The 24,885-nt window shown below is 28.6% G+C and overlaps 1 protein-coding gene across 2 annotated transcripts in view; it reads left to right on the top strand.

Moving 5' to 3' along the window:
* The window catches only part of Cap-D2 (CAP-D2 condensin subunit), a 329,802-nt gene that overhangs the window by 207,955 nt on the left and 96,962 nt on the right, over positions 1–24,885 (top strand). For both annotated transcript variants that reach the window (XM_072526074.1, XM_072526073.1), the window contains exons 9-11: positions 17,604–17,926; positions 20,797–20,896; positions 22,885–23,380. In XM_072526074.1, coding sequence (XP_072382175.1) covers positions 17,604–17,926; positions 20,797–20,896; positions 22,885–23,380 — 919 coding nt within the window. The remainder of the gene's footprint in view (positions 1–17,603; positions 17,927–20,796; positions 20,897–22,884; positions 23,381–24,885) is intronic.

Below are 24,885 nucleotides of genomic sequence, written 5' to 3'. Positions count from 1 at the left end.
GAGATTAGTATAAATCAACTTATAATAATTGGATATTGGTATACTGAAAAGAAAAATAAATATAAATGCTGTTTGCTGGTTTGCTTGGTGGTATATAAATGCTGGTGAAGAAAAATATATCTTAAATTGGTAGAAGCTGATAATTGGAAAAAGAAATTTCACAAAAACAAGGATACCTAACCGAAGTACGAAGACATTCAGTGGTGATTAGAATATATATAGTGGAAAACAGTTCATTTAGGCATTCAGTGAAAGAAAGGTACAAAATTTTGTTAATATAATTTAGTTAGTGTTATAACAATTTCAATTTTGAAGATAGTTTGTTTAAATTTAACATTGTCTATAGAATTTAATTAGTTTTATAAGAACATCAATTTAAAGATAGTTTATTTTAAATTTACATTGGCTAGGATAGATATATATGTGTGTTTCATAATAGTTATAATAAAGATAATTTAAAAAAGTACTTACAAGCTAATTCTTTGAGAACCGCGATAAAAACCCTATATATTATATTATTAAAAATACTCATTGCTCATCATTCAAACAAAAAACACATCATAACAATTTGGCACCCAACGCGGTGGCTCTCTATTTAAAAGAATTAGTTTGGAAAGATAAGTGCTCTCATATAATTAAATTAATTTTCATTAGAACGAAAAAATTATAGATTTTAATTTTAATTATATTTGAACAAGTAAAGTCTCAAAATGTCTCAAGGAAAGAAAGGTACAAGAAGCAAAAAGAATGAAGAAGATGTGGAAGTAGAAACACAACCTATACAAGAGGAGAGTTTAGTACAAGCTCCACAAGATACTGCAGAAATGAATCCAGAAAGAGAGGAAAATGTCAATATGGCAACTTTGATGTCATTAATAATGCAGATGAACAAGACAATGGAAGATAATTCAAAACAAATCAAAGAAGCCATGAAAAAAATGGAAGAGAATTCAAAAGAAATCAAAGAAGACATAAAAAAATTGGAAGAGGATTCAAAAGAACTCAAAGAAGACATAAAAAAATTGGAAGAGAATTCAAAAGAAGTCAAAGAAGACATGAAAAAAATGGAACAGAAATTAGAAGAGAATTATAGAAAATTAGAAAAGAAAATAGAAGATAATAATAATAAAATTGTAAAACAAATAGAAAAACAAATGGATAAAAAACTTGAAGCTGCAGAGAAAAAAGTAGCAAATGAAATAAAAATTATACGGAATGACTACAAGAAAAGGATAGAAAATGAGAGGACAGAAGTAAAGAGGATTATTCAAGATAATAAGATAGATATAGAACAGAAAATAGAGTTACAGAAATGTAACTTAGAAGTAAAAATTAACGAAGACAGGAGAAACACAGAAGAAAAATTAGACGATATACAACAAAATATCCAAATAAATTGTAATCAAATAAGAAATGTGGAACAGAGAATAGATGATATTTCACAAATGAGAGACATAGGGAGACCTTACTTAAATTTAACAAATGAGACTGGGATTAAATTCTCTGGTAATATAAAAAATTTGCATCCTAGAGTATACATAAATAGTTTAAAACATAAATTAAGACTTGTGAATAATATTAATGATATTAAAGATTATATTAGAGTGACATTAAATGACAATGCAGCAACTTGGTTTGCTAGTATTGAAAATGATTTAGATAATTTTCAAACATTTGAAAATAAATTTTTAAATTATTATTGGGGTGAACTAGAGCAAGCCAAGTTTAGAGAAATTCTATATTTTGGAAAGTATAATCAAAATTTAAAATCAAATATGGTAGATTATGCATTGAAATTGATAACAGTTGCAAAATATTTAGAACCACCACTTAGAGAGGATGAAACAGTCTTAAATGTATCTAGACATTTTGATGCTGATGTTGTGCAAACCGTAACTGTACAAAATATTCAAACAATAGATAGTTTTATTAATTTTATTCAAAGAATACAAAGAGGCAATATGACAAGTAATAATAACAACAGAAAAAACAATAATAACTTTCAATATAATAAAAATGATAATCAACAATATAGACAATCAAATAACAATAATACTAGGTATGGTGATAGTTTACAAAATTTTAATAATAATAACAGTAATCCAAATAGACAGACCTTTAATAATAATACTAGTTATAATAGACAAAATTTTAATAATAATACTAATTATAATAGACAACATTTTAATAACAGTACTAATAATAATAGACAAGATTTTAACAATAAAAAAAATACAGAGCGACCTAACTATAACAGACAGGTAAATTGTGTTCGAAGGAATAGAAGCTGCGAAGACAGGGAACGAAGTAGTACAAGGCAGGAAAATGTGAGTAGAAGTCATAGTAGGGAAAGACATAGGACATCAGATCCAAGTGGTCAGATACAATCTGACAATTCTAATAATCAAAATTTTGTGCAGTAAACTTTCTGAATTACAAGTTAGGCCATTGCTATTATAAAAAAATTTTTTGAATTTATTTCTTTAGATGAAGAGAAAATTATTGAATCTATTAATTTAATTTATATAAATGCTTTGGCCAAAAATAAAATGATTAAGATTATGATAGATACTGGTTCAGAAAGTACTTTAGTCTCGGAGAATTTTATTTTTAATACATTAAAATTATCAGATATAATAAAGATTCCAAAAATTAAAATTGTTGGTGCAAATAATAAGAAGTTGGGTGAAATTGATAAACTAGCCAATTTTAAAATTAATATTCTTAATAAAGAAATTAATATGCAAGGATTTATTGTCAAGGATTTATGTGTTGATATATTAATGGGAAATGATGAATTGGAAAAGAAGAAAGTAAAGATAGATTTTGAAGAAAAAATGGTAACTTTGGAAGGGCAAATAATTAAATTTATGCAGAAAGATGAGGTGGAAGAAGGAATAAGAGTTGATAGGATATTATTAAAAGAAAATAATGATGTTTATGAAGAAGAAATGTATTTTGATGATAGGGAAATGTCCCAAAAGAATGTAAAGAATAATTATTGTAGTGAATATTTAAGGAATGGAAATTTTAAGCAGATGGATGCCTACGAGGCGGAGTGCGTAAAATTGGAAGCAAGGAATAATGAGTACATAATGAAGAATAATTTTATTTGTAAAGAAGAAGATATGATAAAAGTTTTAAATTGCCCTGAAGAATATAAATCAATAGTCATTTCCATATTGCAGCAACACAAGGGACTTGTCAATAAAGAAAATAGAATTGCACAAAATTATATCCATAGCATAAAAGTTAAAGAAGAAAATGATTTTAAAACAAAATCATACACAATACCATATAAATACAGAGAAGAAGTAAACAGAACGATTAATAATATGTTAGAAGATGGAATACTAGGAAGAATTACAGGAATGTCATTTTTCACTAAAATCGATTTACAGCATAGTTTTTGGTTAATACCTCTAGAAAGAAAAAGTAGACAGTATACAGGATTTCAGATAGATGGAGTAGTATATCAATTCAAAGTAGTACCATTTGGACTTCAATCATTTTGCAGTGCTCTATGTAGATGTCTTCATGATATTTTGGATCAATATGAACATTTTGTAATTCACTACATTGATGATATATTAATTTTTTCTAAAACTGCTGAAGATCATGAGAAACACCTAAAAATTATAATAAATAGATTAGACAAAGTTGGACTAAAAATAAATCAAGAAAAATGTACAATTTTTCAAAAAGTAGTGATATATCTAGGTTATAAACTTAACACTAACAGCTTACTGATATATCCATTTTATTCAATAGACTTGATTTGTTAAATAGATGGTAGATTTCATTATTTTGAATCAATTTGACATCATACTTGTTGAATTTTGTACATATGGAAATTATTTTGTACCCTAAAAATCATAATTTGGGGTTAGATAATAAATAGATTCTATAAATAATTTGCTAAAAATGTCTTTCTAATATAATAAAGTGAAAAAACTTACCAATTTATATTGATGAAAGTTATTTTGAATGGAAATAATTCCTAGATTTTGTCTATAAATAAACAGAACACCATATCGATTATATTTTTAATTAAGGTTATATTTTATTCTCTGATATCGCATCCATTGCTTCATTTGACATGACAGTTTGACCATAGAATAGCCGAACTGTGCTCCGTTGTTCTCTGCTTTGACATAGACAGCGAACAGGGATGTATTTAACACATTTTAAATAAAAAAAAAATTTTGATTTATTAAATTTAATAAGGTATGAGAAAATTAATATTTAAAAAAATAATAAGTAAATTATTTATTTTAAATATTATTTTGGGGTATTGTGACGATTGGGGTTTATAGAAAATAATTTATAAGTTATATACTACATAATATTAGATATAAAAAAGTATTTGATTATTTTAAGAAGTTATATACTAGAGAATTTAAAAAAAATATATTTATGTGAGGGCATTTTTAATAAATTAGCATATAATAATTGTAAAAAGTTGTATTTTAATGTTGTAAATATATTTAAGTGAGCCATGTGCATAGGCAACCAACTATACAGTAAATTGACAGATAGAAATTAATCATAATATGAATATAAGTGGGGTTATAATAATAATGTTAGTTTAAAATGTTTAATTTATATATATTTAATGATTTAAATGTTTATTCTGATCTGAAAAGCCTAAATGTCAACAAAATTATCAATGGACCATTAACGAATTCTCCAGAGTGCAGAGTGTGACCATTGTTTACGGTCGAACATTCTGGAATAATGATTATGTCGGTGGATGGAACAGATATTTTTTTCGAGAACATCCATATCGAAGAAATAGAACGGGATGGAACATGATCTCTTACCAGATGATTCTGGAATATCCAAAAAGATATAAATACCCGTGATTTGGATTCAAGATGGCAGTTTTTAGTCAGAAGTCAGGCCAGTTCATTATGAAAGTTAGTAGACACATTTAGTTAGTGTAGTAAATTGTTCAGAATTTTCAAGAAGTCAGTCAGAAAAGTTTAGTAAGAAATATGAAAGTTAGTTGGAGTCAGTGAATCAAGTACAAATAGTCCAATTGTTTAATATAATTAAAAAAGGTATATTGGAAGAAATTAAATTATGTTATGGTTGGAGATTAGTATAAATCAACTTATAATAATTGGATATTGGTATACTGAAAAGAAGAATAGATATAAATGTTGTTTGCTGGTTTGCTTGGTGGTATATAAATGCTGGTGAAGAAAAATATATCTTAAATTGGTAGAAGCTGATAATTGGAAAAAGAAATTTCACAAAAACAAGGATACCTAACCGAAGTACGAAGACATTCAGTGGTGATTAGAATATATATAGTGGAAAACAGTTCATTTAGGCATTCAGTGAAAGAAAGGTACAAAATTTTGTTAATATAATTTAGTTAGTGTTATAACAATTTCAATTTTGAAGATAGTTTGTTTAAATTTAACATTGTCTATAGAATTTAATTAGTTTTATAAGAACATCAATTTAAAGATAGTTTATTTTAAATTTACATTGGCTAGGTTAGATATATATGTGTGTTTCATAATAGTTATAATAAAGATAATTTAAAAAAGTACTTACAAGCTAATTCTTTGAGAACCGCGATAAAAACCCTATATATTATATTATTAAAAATACTCATTGCTCATCATTCAAACAAAAAACACATCATAACAATATATATATATATATATATATATATATATATATGTATATATATATATATATATGTATATATATATATATATATATATATATATATAAACTACATTTGTAGTTTATATAATACCATGCGAAAATTGTGATAAGTCATATCGGACACACATCTAGAAATCTAATAGGCAGACTAACATCACATGAAAGTGACCTTAGAAATAATAAAAATACGTGTGCATTAATAGATCATGCAATTAATAAAAATCATTCATTTAATTTCAATGAAACTAATATATTAAGACGTGAAAACCAATTAAATAAAAGAGAATTCTTAGAAATGGTATGCATAAATAAATATCAATGCGTTAATAAAAAAACTGATATTGATAAACTAAGCAATATCTATAATTAAATTCCATCTTACGAAATTTAATACTATAATTTTCTAATATTAGATTTTCTGACTATAAATACTATAATTTCAAAAAATTTAAATATTCATATTTGGCGCCACTTTGTACGTAACCATAATAACAATCAAAAGCTAGTTATCAATAACAAAAAATATAATAAACAGAAACAAGTGTCTTTCTGACATAAATCAAACATCAACATAATCAATGTCATAATGAATTTCTACAAAATTAAATAAAATTAAAATATTGTACTTCATAACTATATAATTTTATTAAGTTAAGTTTTAATGTTTTGTAAATTTGAAAATTTAATGGATTAACCTCATGTTGTAAGTTTTTATACTAGTTTTATACAATGCTATTTAATTATAATTTCATTGTATTTACTGATACCATATTTTAGCATATCCTGAAGAAGCAAATAAATTTTGCGAAAGCTTGATAAAGAACAAAGAGTTTCACTTTCCTGCCCTATTAATGACTGCAACCTCATAATAAAACTTTATTTTACATAACGTGTCAGTCAATAATACCTAACTACTTTATATATATATATATATATATATATATATATATATATATATTATTAAAAAACACTCATTGCTCATTAAAATATTCACAAATAATACATCATTACAATTTGGCGCCCCCCGCGGTGGCTCTCTATTTAAAAGAATTAGTTTGGGAAGATAAGTGCTCTCATATAATTAAATTAATTTTCATTAGAAAGAAAAAATTATAGATTTTATTTTTAATTATATTTGAACAAGTAAAGTCTCAAAATGTCTCAAGGAAAGAAAGGTACAAGAAGCAAAAAGAATGAAGAAGATGTTGAAGTAGAAACACAACCTGTACAAGAGGAGATTTTAGTTCAAGCTCCACAAGATACTGCAGAAATGAATCCAGAAAGAGAGGAAAATGTCAATATGGCAGCTTTGATGTCATTAATGATGCAGATGAACAAGACAATAGAAGAGAATACGAAAAAAATGGAAGAGAATTCAAAAGAAATTAAAGAAGACATGAAAAAAATGGAAGAGAATTCAAAAGAAGTCAAAGAAGACATGAAAAAAATGGAACAGAAATTGGAAGAGAATTATAGAAAATTAGAAAAGAAAATAGAAGATAATAATAATAAAATTGTAAAACAAATAGAAAAACAAATGGATAAAAAACTTGAAGCTGCAGAGAAAAAAGTAGCAAATGAAATAAAAAATATACGGAATGACTACAAGAAAAGGATAGAAAATGAGAAGACAGAAGTAAAGAGGATTATTCAAGATAATAAGATAGATATAGAACAGAAAATAGAGTTGCAGAAATGTAACTTAGAAGTAAAAATTAACGAAGACAGGAGAAACACAGAAGAAAAATTAGACGATATACAACAAAATATCCAAATAAATAGTAATCAAATAAGAAATATGGAACAGAGAATAGATTATATTTCACAAATGAGAGACATAGGGAGACCTTACTTAAATTTAACAAATGAGACTGGGATTAAATTCTCTGGTAATATAAAAAATCTGCATCCTAGAGTATACATAAATAGTTTAAAACATAAATTAAGATTAGTGAATAATATTAATGATATTAAAGAATATATTAGAATGACACTAAGTGATAATGCAGCAACTTGGTTTGCCAGTATTGAAAATGATTGAGATAATTTTCAAACATTTGAAAATAAATTTTTAAATTATTATTGGGGTGAATTAGAGCAAGCCAAGTTTAGAGAAATTCTATATTTTCGAAAGTATAATCACAATTTAAAATCAAATATGGTAGATTATGTATTAAAACTGATAACGGTTGCAAAATATTTAGAACCACTACTTAGAGAGGATGAAACAGTCTTAAATGTATCTAGACATTTTGATGCTGATGTTGTGCAAACAGTAACTGTACAAAATATTCAAACAATAGAGAGTTTTATTAATTCTATTCAAAGAATACAAAGAGGTAATATGACAAGTAATAATAACAACAATAGAAAAAACAATAATAACTTTCAATATAATAAGAATGATAATCAACAATATAGACAATCATATAATAATAATTGATATGGTGATAGTTTACAACATTTTAATAATAATAACAGTAATCAAAATAGACAGAATTTTAATAACAATACTAGTTATAATAGACAATACGATAGATAGTGAACGAAATAGTACAAGACAAGAAACTATGAGAAGTCATAGTAGGGAAAGACATAGGACATTAGATATAAGTGGTCAGATACAATCTGACAATTCTAACAATCAAAATTTTGTTCAGTAAACTTTCTGAATTACAAGTTAGGCCATTGCTATTATGAAAAACCTTCTGAATTTATTTCTTTAGATGAAGATAAAATTATTGAATCTATTAATTTAATTTATATAAATGCTATGGCCAAAAATAAAATGATTAAGGTTATGATAGATACTGGTTCAGAAAGTACTTTAGTCTCGGAGAATTTTATTTTTAATACATTAAAACTATCAGATATAATACAGATTCCACAAATTAAAATTGTTGGTGCAAATAATAAGAAGTTGGGTGAAATTAATAAATTAGCCAATTTTAAAATTAATATTCTTAATAAAGAAATTAATATGCAAGGATTTGTTGTCAAGGATTTATGTGTTGATATATTAATGGGAAATGATGAATTGGAAAAGAAGAAAGTAAAGATAGATTTTGAAGAAAAAATGGTAACTTTGGAAGGGCAAATAATTAAATTTATGCAGAAAGATGAGGTGGAAGAAGGAATAAGAGTTGATAGGATATTGTTAAAAGAAAGTAATAATGTTTATGAAGAAGAAATGTATTTTGATTATAGGGAAATGCCCCAAAAGAATGTAAAGAATAATTGTAGTGAATATTTAAGGAATGGAAATTTTAAGCAGATGGATGCCTACGAGGTGGAGTGCGTAAAATTGGAAGCAAGGAATAATGAGTACATAATGAAGAATAATTTTATTTGTAAAGAAGAAGATGTGATAAAAGTTAATTGCCCTGAAGAATATAAATCAATAGTCGTTTCCATATTGCAACAACACAAGGGACTTGTCAATAAAGAAAATAGAATTGCACAAAATTATATCCATAGTATAAAAGCTAAAGAAGAAAAAGATTTTAAAACAAAATCATACCCAATACCATATAAATATAGAGAAGAAGTAAACAGAACGATTAATAATATGTTAGAAGATGGAATCATTGATTTTTGGTTTTTTGAAATCTATTTTGTGGCCTGTTTGAATATGATGGTGGGCTAGGGCTGAAGTAGTATCGGAATGTTTGACAGATATAGAATGTTCGTAAATACGGTTATGGACTCGTCGGTTTGTCTGTCCGATGTATGTACGTGGGCAACTGGAACAGGGTATCTCGTAGACACCATGGTCTTCATTAGGGATTTGGATATATATATATATATATATATATATATATATATATATATATATATATATATATATATATATATATATATTGAAAGGAGTACGACCGTCTAAATTTAAATACACAACGTGAGTGAGATTAAAATCTCACTGTAAATATCAGTCAAGGAGAAAAAAAAACTATGAAAAAACTATTTCAATATTTTAATAGAAAACGTTTCGTGCAGTAATTTCTGCACTTCTTCAGTTCTAAAGATTGTAAAGTCATATAAAGTCAAATGCATAGGTTTAGGTGTTAAAAAATACATTTAGTAACTACAATAAAATTACAGTAAAAAACACATTAAAATTTTTTTAGATTTAATACAAACTTAAAAAAGTGCCAAAAATGTCACAGTATGTTACAGGAAAACAATATAATATAATACAATACTTCTATTCTAGCGCTGATGTACAATATATGGAAACATGAAGCTAGGAGAAAAAGTAGCTTGTTTTAATTAGAGCTTAGTAAACAATTCAAAAAAAATTTATTATAAAAGAGGAAAGTTAACTTTATTGTTGGAGACACCAAAACAATTAAAAAAAAGCAACTATTTTTGACAGAAAGGGCTTAACTATTACGAAGAGAAAAACAAAAAATAATATGGCTTCTGTCTATGGAAATCAGACTTAGTACGAAAATTCAACTGAACAAAAATACTCGTTTCGGCAGGACAGAATAGAAAAGTCAATAAAAAGTTTTTTATAATATAAATCTGATTAAAAAGGAAGGTTGGAAATATAAGGTACCGATGACCATTGACACGAAGTTGTGTTGGGGAATCATGAGGTTCCTTTTGGAAAAGATTTGGAAAAGTGTGAAAATTGCTGAAGTTCTTGTTGAAAAATGAGAATCTCTCATTCTCATTGATGTGACACTTACGTTCAAAATATCCTTCAAGATAATGTTTTGCCATATGTTGGTTACATTGGACATGACAGATTTATGTTAATGCACAATAATGCTCGACCACTTACCGCTGCCTTAGTGAGTAATTATCTTGATGAGATCCAAATTCAAAGAATGGATTGGCCACCATTTAGCCCGAATTTAAATCCAATAGAGCACATGTGAGATCAGCTAAAACGCCGCACACATGCCTAGAAAGATGCAAGCAATAAGTAATAAAGTGGGGAATACTCGTTGCTGACCATGTACTTACTTCAATTAAAATGACTAAGCAAAAAAACCTTATTTACCTAACATTAAGTATTATTTTTTTCGCAATTTTCTCCGCATAAAAACTTAAAATTGTTCATTAAACATTGTTAATAAACTCATTTTCACAATAAACGATTTGATTGACCAGAATTTATTTTCAAAAAAAAATTAGAAATTCCAAAATATTCGATATTTTGGTCCAAGAGTGTATATATAAAACTGTAGGTGATAGACCACATCACTGTTCGAGACCTTTGGTTGCGGTTTTTGTTATTTGATTGCCTAACTTTATTTGCGCCTCTGTTTTTTATATAGTCTTTGTTTTATATTAACCCATTTCTCTCTAACGTGTATTTTTCTCATTTTCCGATAAATATGCATCATTCTAAATTTGTTCATGCACCCACCAACAAAATTCTACTCTTTTATTATAGTTATCCTTATTAACCTCTTGGTGCAACTGTTCGAGATATCTTAATATACTAAAACGCTAAGCCCCTTTCTTGTCCACCACTTTACTCAAAAACCATATTAGATAATTAAAATATTTTTTCGGAATATTATTAGTATTACGTATGAGATTGTCAAGATATACTTTTGGTACAAAAATTCACTTCCGGTTTTGAAATGACCGGAAGTTAAAATTTACTTTAAGTTTTAGACCCCACAATGTATATATGGATCGAAAGGTCTCGTCGAGACGAATCTGAATATGTACTTCCGGTTGCGATCCGACACCGGAAGTGACCCGAAACGCGCATAAAACGTCAAGATAGAGCAAATCTGATACCGGATTCGTGATCAGCATGCAAAATTAACTGCTAAATGATATCCATGTCGACATTTGATGAACTAAAAATTGCATTCCGGTTTTGAGGTCGACTTCCGGTTTCGTTTTTATTAGTCAAATCAATAGAGAATTCAACGTAGAGTTCAAAAATGTAAGTTCACGAAATTATCATTTATAGTTTTTGAGTTATTGATAAAAATATTTTTACTTCCGGTCATTGTATATATTGTATATTTTTCTCGCAAAATAAAAATTTCATTTAAAAAACTCGATGTCGAGTTGGTCCGCTAGTGAATACATCTTTCAATTATAATAATTTTTGTTTTATCAGATTTTTCGTAATTTTCGTGTTCAGTCCGTTGAAACTATTCTAGTAAACTTTGAAAAGCTTTTTTTTTGGTTGTTGTCTATCTGGGAACTGCAGATTATAAATTCTTGTTACTAATAGCAAATTTTTGCTAGACCCTCCTGGCAGAAAAGATATATCAATAAGTTCCTCGTTAAAAAATGAATGTTATTGGTAGTAACAAAGCAACAGGAACTATAAAAATAGTCTAATGTTAAACTTTTAAACAAGTTTAGTGTCAAAGTCAAACTAGGTAGAATATTATATTTTTATTAATATTTTGCACACCAACAATCCTATCTACTTAGGTATTTTGATATCTCATTAAATAGAAATTAAGGAGCAGTCTAGATTATTATGTATATAGTTTTTTCGAAAAATTTGTTTTGATTGAATATTTTCACGGCCAACTTGATAAAATTTCACCTAATTTTTGTTGCAATTAATGTTTGGCACAAAAAATCACGAATAACTCACAAATTAAAGCAGTTAGGTATAGGGAATGTTTAATAAATAATAAAGCATCATAAAACAACATTTTATTACAATACAGAGTGTTTCCTTTAAGAAAACTCTGAAAGTACTCATTCCGAGTTTCGACCCACCCTGTACATCAAAATTAAATATTTCGCCATGGTAATAATTATAGACAAAAGTAGACTATATATTAAACATCACTTGAACATAAATATATTTTTTGATATCAAATCTATACAATTCTACAAGGTGTTAATTTTGCTACGAAGTTTAACCCTTAATAGGGATTGTATTCTATGAGATACATTTATATCTAAAAATGTTTACGAGAAGTTCTTTAAATTTGCGGCAAATCTATAGATTGTCTCTGAAGTGATTAGTCTGTACAGGGTAAATGTACAACATCGATGCCATACTTCTTTGCAAACTTGTATTAAAATAAACGTCACTTCTTACTACTTAGCCTAATCCATATTTTGTGTTGATGGTAGCTTAAGTAATAATGCCCACTATAACCCTGCCTGGCTTCCTTCTGTCAGTGGTTTTCAAACATAAATAATATTTGCTACAACATACTTGGGTTAAATTAAAATAAAATAGAAATTAAGAAATACCTTTTATTTATGTCACACAAGCAGTTTTTAATTCTACAGTATGTGCTAGCGATACAAACCATTTGTTTATAGATTTAAATAAAATCGAATAAAATACATAAAATACGAAAAATAATAATAAATAAAACACAAAATCTATATCACTCAGCAAGCGATGTAACGTGGCCCGTGAAAAGTTGGGCAAAGTTTCTTTGACATTTACAACAGCTAATATGGTGTTTATTGTTAATTGTATGTTGTCACGAAAAAATTGATAAACTATTCTACGAATTTGGCCCCTGACACCTTCATCGCACTTGTTGTCACGAGAATTACCAACCTCTCGCTTCTTGGGCCTGCTCTTTGGAGATTGTAATCCAGCAGGTGATGAATATTCCTGTCGTATGCGAAACAGAGTCCTTTCGCAAACACCACTCATTTCTGACACTTTCCTATTACACTTGATACAGAATCGTTGTTATCCCGAGTAAGATGATAATTAATAATATTCATTAGTATCTGCTTCTCTGAAAGTTTCAGAGCTTTTCCACGTTTCCATTGAACAATTTCCTCCATTTTGCGGTAAAAATTCGGCGTCAAATATAACAATAGTAACAGAAAATAACAATAATTGCCAACAGCAAATCACAGCAACAGCCACCAACAAATAATAACAATAACAAAACAGTAACAGTACATCCAAGATGGTACAAATAATAGTAACTCGAATATGTTTACGCGCTCCGAAGAACAAATAAAGACTAATTAAGGCCCTGGATGTATCAAGCTTTTAAACATTTTCTGTATAAGAATTACTCTAATTGCTTCTTAATTACTGAATAACTTAGAAGAAAGTATTTGCAGTTGATATCAACCAAAATTACAAATTCCTTACACATTATGGCAGTAATTAGCACCGCAGGGGCATAAATAACATTTTAAATTTGGCAGGTAGTAGAAATTACCGGAATTATTTTAAACATTTGAAACAAATGTTTATTTAATGCACATTTTATTATACTACTGCTACTAATAAAAGATAAAAGTTGAGAAGTTACTATTAGAAACAAGTAATGTATAGTATTATGTAAAATTATTAGCAAACGATATTTGTAAATTACATAAAATTGTACGTGAGGACTTGTTGAGAACTCCTGGTTTATTCCATTTATTTTGAAAGATAGACAATAGAGAACGCCATCGCTCACTGCATAAAACTGGCAACGTCTTGGCGAAATTCCCATAAGGTTAGCATTGCATATATTACCTGTACAGACTGTAGTCTGTACAGACTAGTCACTTTGAGACAAAGTATAGCATTGTGTACTGTAAGATATACGAGCAAACTATCGTATAAAACGGTACGGTAACGGATAGGGGGTGGGGAAATCCAGTATTTGTCAGTGTGTTTTTAGCTGTGTAGTGGTAGTGATAACGGCCGATAAAATGGAGACGGTAAGTTTTGTAAAGCAATCAAGGGCCTTCTACTCGTTGTTTTTCTTTAGTTTGAGAGGTCAAAAGCAATGAAAACACTTTAGAAAATGTTAGTATATCTATATTTTATAGTTATAATTTGTAGAAAGTACCAACAACTTGTTTAAACTTGTTTGTATCTCTTAAGATACAACGCCCATAAAACCTACAGGAAATCTACGGGATTCTATTATGCAATATATTGTAAATGTGATGCCCATAAAAAAAATTTAAAAAAAATTCATAGACCTCCAAGACACCTCCAAGATAATAGTACAGATAGCTTTTTGGAAAGGATTACATCAAACTGTAATAAAATTGAATAAGAAAAAAGGACAGGAGTTTCTGGAATACTTTACGACTTTTTTACTTGCATGGGATCCTATACATTCGATCATATGGTTTTTTTATAAAAAAAGAGTCTAACTTGAGTTCATGATAAATGCTTTTTTAGTTTTTTTTATAACATAATTATTAATTAGTTTTTAATTTTCAACCATCTAAAGAGAATATCCCTCGCCTACTATGGGCAAGGTATTCCAAAAGATACATACTATTTTTTTGCAACAGTGTATAAAAATTTAAAATTATTTAAATTTTTTTTTTTCTGTATTGCTTCGTATATTTAATAAATTTAATGTAAAAATTTTAATATTTCACTTCAAATAAAAGTTTGCCTGTTTAAGGATCAATAAAAAAAAGTAATTATCTTTTAAATTATTTTGTATAACACTGCCAAACCTTATATTGAAAAAAAAAGAATATCGAGAAAAGTAAAAAATGTAAAAATATACAGGTTGTCCCATTAAAAAAAAAGATTTTTCCACATACAGACAATCATTGGACCTAGACATGAACAATTTCAATAGGTTCATGTCAGCGTTTGAAGATAAATGTCTGATGATAGTGAGGAATTTCAACAGGAAAGTTCCCTAGTAAAATGACACTCTTGCAAATCAAAGGATAGAAGTCAGACGAAAATTTAATATCTCCAAAAGATCAGGTGAATGGGACCTATTTTTAATTCAAAGTAATAAAATTTTATTTACAAGTAATAAAAAAAATACTTTTAATATTGAAATTTTCATACCTTTTTAAGTTTTAAAATTAAAAATTTAAAAATTTAATATATTAAAAAAAAAGATTTTATTGTGAAAAACAAACGGTTTGTAAATCAATGGCATCGAAATTTTATTAAGCGTGAAAGTTAAATAGCTCCGTCCGTACTATTTTCCCATTTACCTCAACTCCATCTTTCATGATATATAGTTTTAAGCCGACGGTCACAGTTTAAATTTATGCAGTCGCCCTCTACAGGAGTGTTTTGAAGTATAATACCGTGACCAAATCGCCCATTTAAAATGCCCTTTTATATGCGTCTATCTTCATTCCTACCATCCTGTATAAATATTCAATTCCTCGATTAAATGTAATATAATATATAATATATCTAATAAATATGTCATATCTCAATTGCGATTTTTTTTTCGATGGCTCTATTCATTATGTGCAACTGACGGGAGGGGATATACGTCACGTTTAAAGCACTCATATCGGCCAAATTTGTCATCACCGTAAGGTCCGCTTGTCATTATGCTAATTTCAGTACCAAAAATATTAGTTACAAGTCGATTTAATATGAAAAATGTGGGTTTGTGTTTGCAACTCTCTTAATTTTAATTAGCATGTATTCATAGACTACCATTTTTGCATTGATAACTCAACAATGAAGTTTGTTTTATGATTAGAGTAAACAAAACACACAAATAAATAATGATGGTGAAAAAGAAGTTAAAATTATCTGCAGTAGCTTTTATTGTAATAATGATGCTTAAGAAAAAAATTATACATTTCTTAAAAAAAACGTTAATGCAAAGGAATATTAAATATGTCAAACGAAGAATTATTAGTAGCAGGCCCTTTGGCATATAAAAACTTTTTACAAATGAATAATAATTTGTTTAACAAATTGTTATTGTACCGGTGTTATTATTATATCGGTTGAGAATAAATAACATCACTTTTAGTTAATATTTCATCATTTTTAGTACAAGAAATTAGAATATGTTCTAATTTTTAGTACTGAATCGGCGCGCGCACCTAATTTGTAGATACAATACTTTTAGTATTAATTTCAGTAATGAATTTAGCATAATGGCAAGTAGTCATAACGTTTTTATAGTTATATATTATAATTGTTCAAAACGATAGTAGGTAATATTTGTGGCATCGCAAACTGCTACAGTAATAGTAAAAGTGGTTGCACTTTTTATGGATTTCCGAGTCAAAATAATATAAAGCATCAATGTGAACCGCGGATTGCAGCCGTAAGGTCTAATTTATATAGATAGAAACTATTATGTAATTATAACATATATTGTTACAACGTATTAACTAGTTTTATAAAACGTTTCCGTAAAACAATAATACTATTTATTGTTCTGAAGCAATTTTCTTATGGCATGTTAAAGTAATTACTATTTAAATGGGAATAAGCCACAATTAAAGGTTAAAGTAAGTTTATTGACGTTTCAATTTCCACTTCGGAAATCGTTCTCAAAATACAAACATTAGTAAATGTTTTAATATTTTTTTAAATTACTAACGTTTGTATTTTGAGAACGATTTCCGAAGTGGAAATTGAAACGTCAATAAACTTACTTTAACCTTTAATTGTGGCTTATTCCCATTGAAATAGTAAGTATTAATACTATTATAATAACATATAAATATAATTTATATATGTACAACAGCAAATCTGGATTTAAAATTGCAAAAGTGAGGTTAGAATTATGATCTCAAAAAATCAATATTGAAATAATTACTGAAATTCGTTTTTAGTACAATTAAACCCTAATTATATAAATTGGTATAATATATAAATTATTATTATATTATTGTTCAAAAAAATATATATAATAAGCTAGTAAAATTTTTATAATATATAAATCCAACTTACCTATGTGTTTGTAAAAATATACAAATTTTGAACTGCCAACAAATCTATTTGGAATACATAAATACTACGATAAAATTATTTATATATAAATAATTAATAAACAAACAATATTTACGATTAATTATAAATTTTTGATTTTATTACTCAGATTTATAAATGTTTTCAATGGTGTAAACCTTATAGTGATGATATAATAATTAATACAGAGCGATACTTGTTCAGCTGCACGGAGCGAATACAATCGAGATGTTTTTGATAAAACCTGGTTGTCTATTTCGAATATCTTACATTTTCTATAATTTTTTAGGGAGAGAAATGCCATAGGAGATGTAGAATTCTACATGGGCGTGTTCTACACCATATTCTTCGACGTGTCCAAAGTAGTGGGTCAGTTAGAGAACCGCGAATTCGTCAATGTTACAGCAGACGACTTAAAACAAATTGAAAATTTATCATCGAAAGTTGACTTTCTACATCAATGTGTTGAATTTCTTCAGGCGATAGACGAAGCCATCGATGTATGTATAGAATTATTAGAAACGACGTCTGTGAGTGACATGCATGAAGTTATTGAGTTTTTCGTTGCTGCGTATCAGTTCAATATTGATAGATCATCCGATGGAGTACTAGGTATTGTTAATTGTTATAAAAGGCACATTTTTAATATTTAAGTTTAGTTGATAACACAAGTTGAATAAAAGGTCTAGTGGGAATCATAGCTATACAGGGTGTTTAAAAAAAGTAACACCGTCTCTAGGATAAGTAAAAAACTGAAAAGTAATTTGAGTTTGCTTAGTAAAAAATTTAAAAGATAAAGTGCGTTGAAGAAAAAATAATGTTACAATTTACCAGCATCGGTTATTACTTCATAATTTTCAAATCAAAATATTCCGAAAACGGAATATTTTGTTTAATATTATGTTCAATAATATTTGGTACGAACCTTGTAACTAGCGCTCTCTATGAGAGTCAGATTTAGAAACAAATTCATGGGATGTATCAGCTTCCAAAACATATTCGTATACAATTTCATTACAATGTTGCCAGTAGTTTCGGCAAAATGGTAAAAAAGATGTAAATATTTTTTTCTTCAACGCCCTTCATCTTGAAAACGGATGGCGTTAGAAAAAACTTTTACTAAGCAAACTCCAATTATTTTTAAATTTTTTATTTATCCTAGAGACGGTGTTACCTTTATTTGGGATTATTTGGGAACACCTGCATAATGTGCACAAAAAGTAATATACATACTGTATTTCAACTAATTTCAGTTTTTGATAACTCCAAAAAAGGTTTTGTATCGCTTTTACATATATTTGAGAAGAGCATGATGACCCATACTACTTATGGTAGATAGACAATTAATATTTAACAAAATATGTGGTGCTTCAATGGAATCGCATGTTTATTTCACTTAACTTTATGATATTTTTAGTGAATAGCCAACGAAATATAATGTGGTTCAATCACAAATTAGTCCATTAACTTTTAATCTCACATTAATCTCAATTTCCAGAATTTTTATAGTTTCACCGTATATAATTGTGAAACATATCGATTAGTAGTTTAATTACAGTTTGTACAACTTCGTGTAAACTATAGGTATTGAGGAAGGTTTTTGTTCTATGCAGAGGGCAATACACGTATTTGATGAATCGTAGCATTTTAGTGAAATTTTAAATATAGCTTCGGGACTAGTTTGGGACAGAGTCTACTATAAATTTTTACCTTAACAACAACTATAGTGTAATAATTCAGTAGCTGTCAATAAAACTATATTTTACTCCACGACTTCAACATTTTATTTTATCGATCGAGAAGAATCGGACACATGACATTAGAAACAATTCGAAATTATAATTACATTCCAATTGTCCACTGTGTGTAAAAAACTTTTTAAAATTGCCAAAATTTATATATTTTCAGTTGAAGTAAAAGTATAATTCAAAGGTTAATAAAAATGTAAAAAGATAATTTATGCTAAAGTTTTGCGGAAAAAGGACAACCTAACCAAACCTTACCAAGTTGATTTGTTGTCAGTTGAACACTGACTTATAAGTATGTATATATAAGAACTAAGTAAATTTATTAAAATACTGTATGTATAACATACCCATTTTCTGCATAATAGTTAAAATACCAAGTGTTCTGGTAACAAAGCAGTTAAAAACCAGTTTTTTGGCAACAATAAAATGTGAAATATGAAATTAAAATCTGTTAATTTTTATTTTTCATAAGAAAACATTATGTATGTAAACTGGCTAGAATTATCTTCGTTGGACTTATTGCTATAAGTTTTCATCCCTGTCATTTCTTGTCGTTTTATGGCACTAGTTTTAAAGATAAGACATATTTTAAATGGAAAATACATAACGTTGAGCAACCAATAAAATGTATTGTACATTAATAACTATCTGAAACATAATCCGTTAAAACATAAATTACAGGTTCGTAGAGATCGTATCCTTTTTTATTTCATTGGTACATATGGTACTTCAATGGAATCACATTTTTGTTCCTTATGAAGTATCAGAACATGATTTAGGCCAACGTTTGAAAATATTTAATTGATTTTGATTTTGTATATAAATCGATCATCACAACCGACCATGTTATAGTATTAATTTCATACCTTTAAAATAGTCCTGTTATGAAGACTTATCCGAACTGAGAACTGTTTTTTCTCTAACTCCGGGCATTTTAAAATTTATTAACAGCAGTCTAAAAACACTTAGGGATTTTCTAAAATAGTTATTCATCGTAGAATCCTGTTGGTTCCGATGAATCTTGGAAGATAAAATTCCCTTTATATTACATCTAGGGTTATCCGGGCTCGTACTCTGTCGCCAGAGTCTCATTTTTAAGAACAGGATGCATTAAATTTATTCTGACAGAGAATTAGGTTGAAATTTAGGTAGGAAAGGCTATATATTGACAGTTATTATCCCTTACATCACCTATTATTTAGTTACTTTATTTTTTACATATTTAATCATTAATTGTGTCACAGTTAATACGTAACATTACCCTTACAGTACAGTATTAACAACGTTTTCAAATCATTACTTTGGTTTTCGATCAACGTTTATAAAAAAAAATGACATTTTAGTGAACGAAAATTTGAATACAAATTTAGTTTGGCATTGATTTGTGAAAGGAATTAATATCATACTTATATATATATATATATATATATATATATATATATATATATATATATATATATATATATATATATATATATATATATATATATATATATCAACCTTGTATGTAATACATAATGTAGCTCATCGTTACTTAAATTTAAAAGCAAAATGTTACATTTAAGTACACATTAATTGGTGATTTGCTTTTAACTCAAATTTTACTCAAACCGTGTGAATATTTAACAATTATGGCATGGCTTAAAATATTTTAACTATTGGATGAAATTTTTTTACTCGCTGCTTTTTGTTTCCTGTGGGCCGAAAATTACTCACTAAAATAACTTTTTTTAGCAATGTTAAGGATAATGCAAAGAACTGAACAAGAACGAAAAGACGCCATTATTGCTGCGTTCAAAACTGTATATTTGTTGTCTGATTCTACAAACCTAAAGTAAGTATTTTAACGAGTAAACATATGGTAATATTCAAAATCTTTTATTTTCTTTTGCTTAGGTTTATTGACATTTTCCTAAGCAAAAGGAACAAAAATCAAACACTAATCATCTTTATCTTCAGAATTCACCGATAGAATACTGCCTTCTTCTTCGCGTGCCATATCAGAATTATCCGACGTTGGCGATCACCATTGCGAAGGCTTCTCGATCTTCTGCAATAAGGAATAATTGTCCTGCATTTGATATCTGTGTCCATTCACGAATGTTTTTTAACCAAGAAACTTGTTTTCTTCTTACACCTCTACGGCCCTCTATTTTACCTTTAAGGATCAGTTGTAATACTATATATCGACTTCCCCTTACTATATGTCCCAGATAAGACATTTTTCGATGTTTAACAGTCTTTAGCAGTTTTCTATCTTTGTTGACGCTTCTTAGTACTTCTTCATTAGTTTTCCTTGCTATCCAAGGTATCTTCAGCATTCGTCTATGAACCCACATTTCCAATGCTTCAATTTTGTTCATGATCGATACTTTTAGCGTCCACACTTCTGTACTATACAAAAGTAGGGACCAAACATAACACTTAACCATTCTTTGTCTTAGTTCTAAACTGAGATGATTATTGCAAAGAAATGACTTCATTTTCATAAAAGTAGTTTTAGTCATTGCTATTCTACTTTTTATTTCTATGTCTGGATCTAGTTGGTCCGTTATCACAGTTCCCAAATATGTCATTTTGTGGACTTTCTCAACTTGGACTCCGTTTAATTGAAGCTTTGCATCGGGATGTGGGTCACGACTAAACACTAAAAATTTGGTTTTGTTTAAGTTTATTTTTATGCCCATTTCCTCTCCTACCTCGTGAATACTATCAAGAAGAATTTGGAGACCTTCAATATTATCTGACAGAATTACTGTATCGTCTGCATATCTAATCACATTAAGTAGTACACGGTTGATTTTTATTCCATACGGTTGTCTCTCAAGTGCCTTTTTTAGAATACTGCCTATTATTTTTTAATCTTTATACATTTATATTTTGTAATTTTTCTTGCTTTTATATTCTTCTTCCTCCCCAGCTTTTCCCTTTTCAGGGTCGCTGTTCCTTACTCTTCTTCGCCACTCATTGCTTTTCATCGTGTCTTCTTCATTTAAACCTTTCTCTCTCAAGTCCTCTTCCACACAATCCTTCCATCCTTTCCTAGGTTTTCCTCTACCTGTCTTTCCCTCGACTTCAACAACTACCCTTCTTCCAACATAGTTCTCATTTCTACGTCGGACGTGCCAAACCATTGCACTTTGCTCTTAACCTTTTTTGATACTGTCACTCCGGCTATTTTTACGTCGTTTCTGTTCTTGCCCCTTTTATTCTTACCCAACATCCACCATAACATTTTCATTTCAGCTACCTCCATCTTCTTTTTATGAACCCTTCCTACAGTTCACCTCCATACACCAACTCAGATCTCACCACACTCTTACATATCTTTTCTTTCAGCCCTTTCCCGATTATTCGATCGTATAAATTATTACATAACATTAAGAGTTTCATTACTGCGGACATGTTCTCCGCAAAAATTGCAGTAATAATACTGAGTAAAGTATCGAAAACATGCTAATGCATCGCGTTGGTACCATCGGTTCATTTATATGTTGCTTGAGGATAGTATTGTCATATTGTGATAAAAGTATGGAACTAAATCGAAATAACAAGTTAAATCAGTACACAAAAGAAATAGTTTATAATGTAAAGTTTCCAAAAAAAGTTTAAATTTGATCTTGAACGATTATAAAACGAATTAAAATATTTTATAATTCACTTAATTATAATAGACAACTGCATGGAAACTGCGCAAGAATTTTTGTAAAAAAATTAATACATCCGTCTTCATCTAGAACGGAACACCATTTTCTGATGTCGCGTCTCTTCATTGTTTTGCCGTACTGTAACTTAAACTTAAATAATTGTCTATAATTTTAGCGACCACTGCAGTATTGTTGTCCAACGTCTCATGCGGCTCGTCAAGACACTCCCCGCTACGAATTTACCAGATCTTCAAGACATAATCTCTGATTGGGTAACCAAAGGCACACTAGACAACAGTGTCATTGACACATTGTGGCAAATAGTCACCCAAAGAGTTAGTACTACAGTAGAAGATGAAATAGCAGCCGTGATTCTACTAAAAATGGCTGCCATAGGAAGGAAAACTGTCATTTCCAAAAACATTAATCTAATGACAGGAATCGCGTTTGGCGAGAGAGGTAAAAGCAACTTACAATTTCTGGCAGCATGTTGCAACTTTCTAGCCGTGGCGTATGAAGGAGTCGACATGAACAGTGCAAATTTCGCATTTAAAATCAAACCAGACGAACAATGTTTTGCAGACTTAGTTGCCATTTTAGGGGGATTATTCTTTAAAGCTGTGGAATTCTACCACGAAGCTCTTTATGCGGGATTGGACTTTGTTTATAAGGTAGGTTAAAACTTAAAAAATCATTTTATCGCATCTAGCAACTTGATATTTGTCTAAATATATTTTTTGGTAATATATTGTATTATATTAACTTTATTATATTATATTAATGATAAAACAATTTGAAAAATTTGGTTGTGTTAATTCCTACTCTAAACGTATTACAAACCGAATATCGAACTTATCAACTCCATCTTCCTCATCTTATAAATATACCAAAAGCGACCATATTTGTATCTGAAAACTTGTGAAACAGAATTGATTATGATCCAATTTTTGGAAGCATAGCTTTCTTATCGCTAAGACAAGACAGAAGTAAAAGGACTGTAACTACAGTAGGTACTGTGACGATATATTGCGCTACCACACACTACGTGAAGTAGTAAACACACTCTCATGCTTGTTTATTAATAAAATACAATTAAATAAAATTAAATCGAATCGATTGGAATATAATCTAATCGATTGGAATTGAATCGAATCAATTGGGATCTAATCAAATCTACTGGAATAGAATCGATTGGAATCGAATCAAATCGATTGGAATTGAATCGAATCGATTGATATTGAATCGAATCGATTGAAATAGAATCCTATCGATTGGAATCGAATGGAATCGAATCTAACCGAATCGACTGACATCGAATCAAATCGAATAGAATCGAATCGATTGTGTAAACAGAATCTTTCAATAAATATTTTTCAATTCCATAAAAAAATTTAATTAGTCAAACTTCACCTGTGTTGAATCACAAATTAAACCCTTAATTTGTAATCTTAACTTCCTAATTTCCCTGTATATAATTGTAATAGAATCTATAATATACTTCAGTTACGAAAATATTTACCTTCCGGTAAAATTCGATAACTTGCACAATTATTGCAAAACTTCCTAATACGAAAATACTCGTACAAAGTACAAAATTGGAAATTACAAGGTACAAGACAATGAACTGTGATGAATTAGCACGTTATTTGTGAGATTATAAATTGGGGTTGAACGCTTTTTAGGGCGTAATCTAATTAGAATATTCACATTACACAGAAATCATTGTTTGAAGTTTCGTCGAATGTACTTATTAACTACCAATAAAACATTTACTCCACGACTTCAGAAATTATTTCACAACGTCGAACGAGATTTTGGACATAGGGGCATTCGAATTATATTTATCTATCCGTTAAAAAGGATTAGAGCTTCGAAGAAAATGACCCATAGCGACCTGAATAGCTTTGCTCAGTTCCTTACAAGATTTGACTATCGCATTTGAAGTGTGGAGAAAAGAGAGTAAACCAAAAAGGCCAGAAAGCACCAGAGAAACGGAGTAGCAGTCCACTGTTCCAACTGGAGACACAGCGGTCTCCAGTTCTATCCAGTGACACACAAGATAACGTCGGGATAAAACTGTAACTTTTTGATCATTTATTCTCATTAGAACAGTGTATTTTTTTATAAATTAAAGAAACGTAAGCATAATTTACATAATTTATAATAGGGTAATTCC

The sequence above is a fragment of the Diabrotica undecimpunctata genome, chromosome 3 (genome assembly GCF_040954645.1).
Source record: "Diabrotica undecimpunctata isolate CICGRU chromosome 3, icDiaUnde3, whole genome shotgun sequence".
Lineage (NCBI taxonomy): Eukaryota > Metazoa > Arthropoda > Insecta > Coleoptera > Chrysomelidae > Diabrotica > Diabrotica undecimpunctata.
Note: the sequence above shows the minus strand (reverse complement) of the source record. Positions and strands in the feature narration are given on the sequence as shown.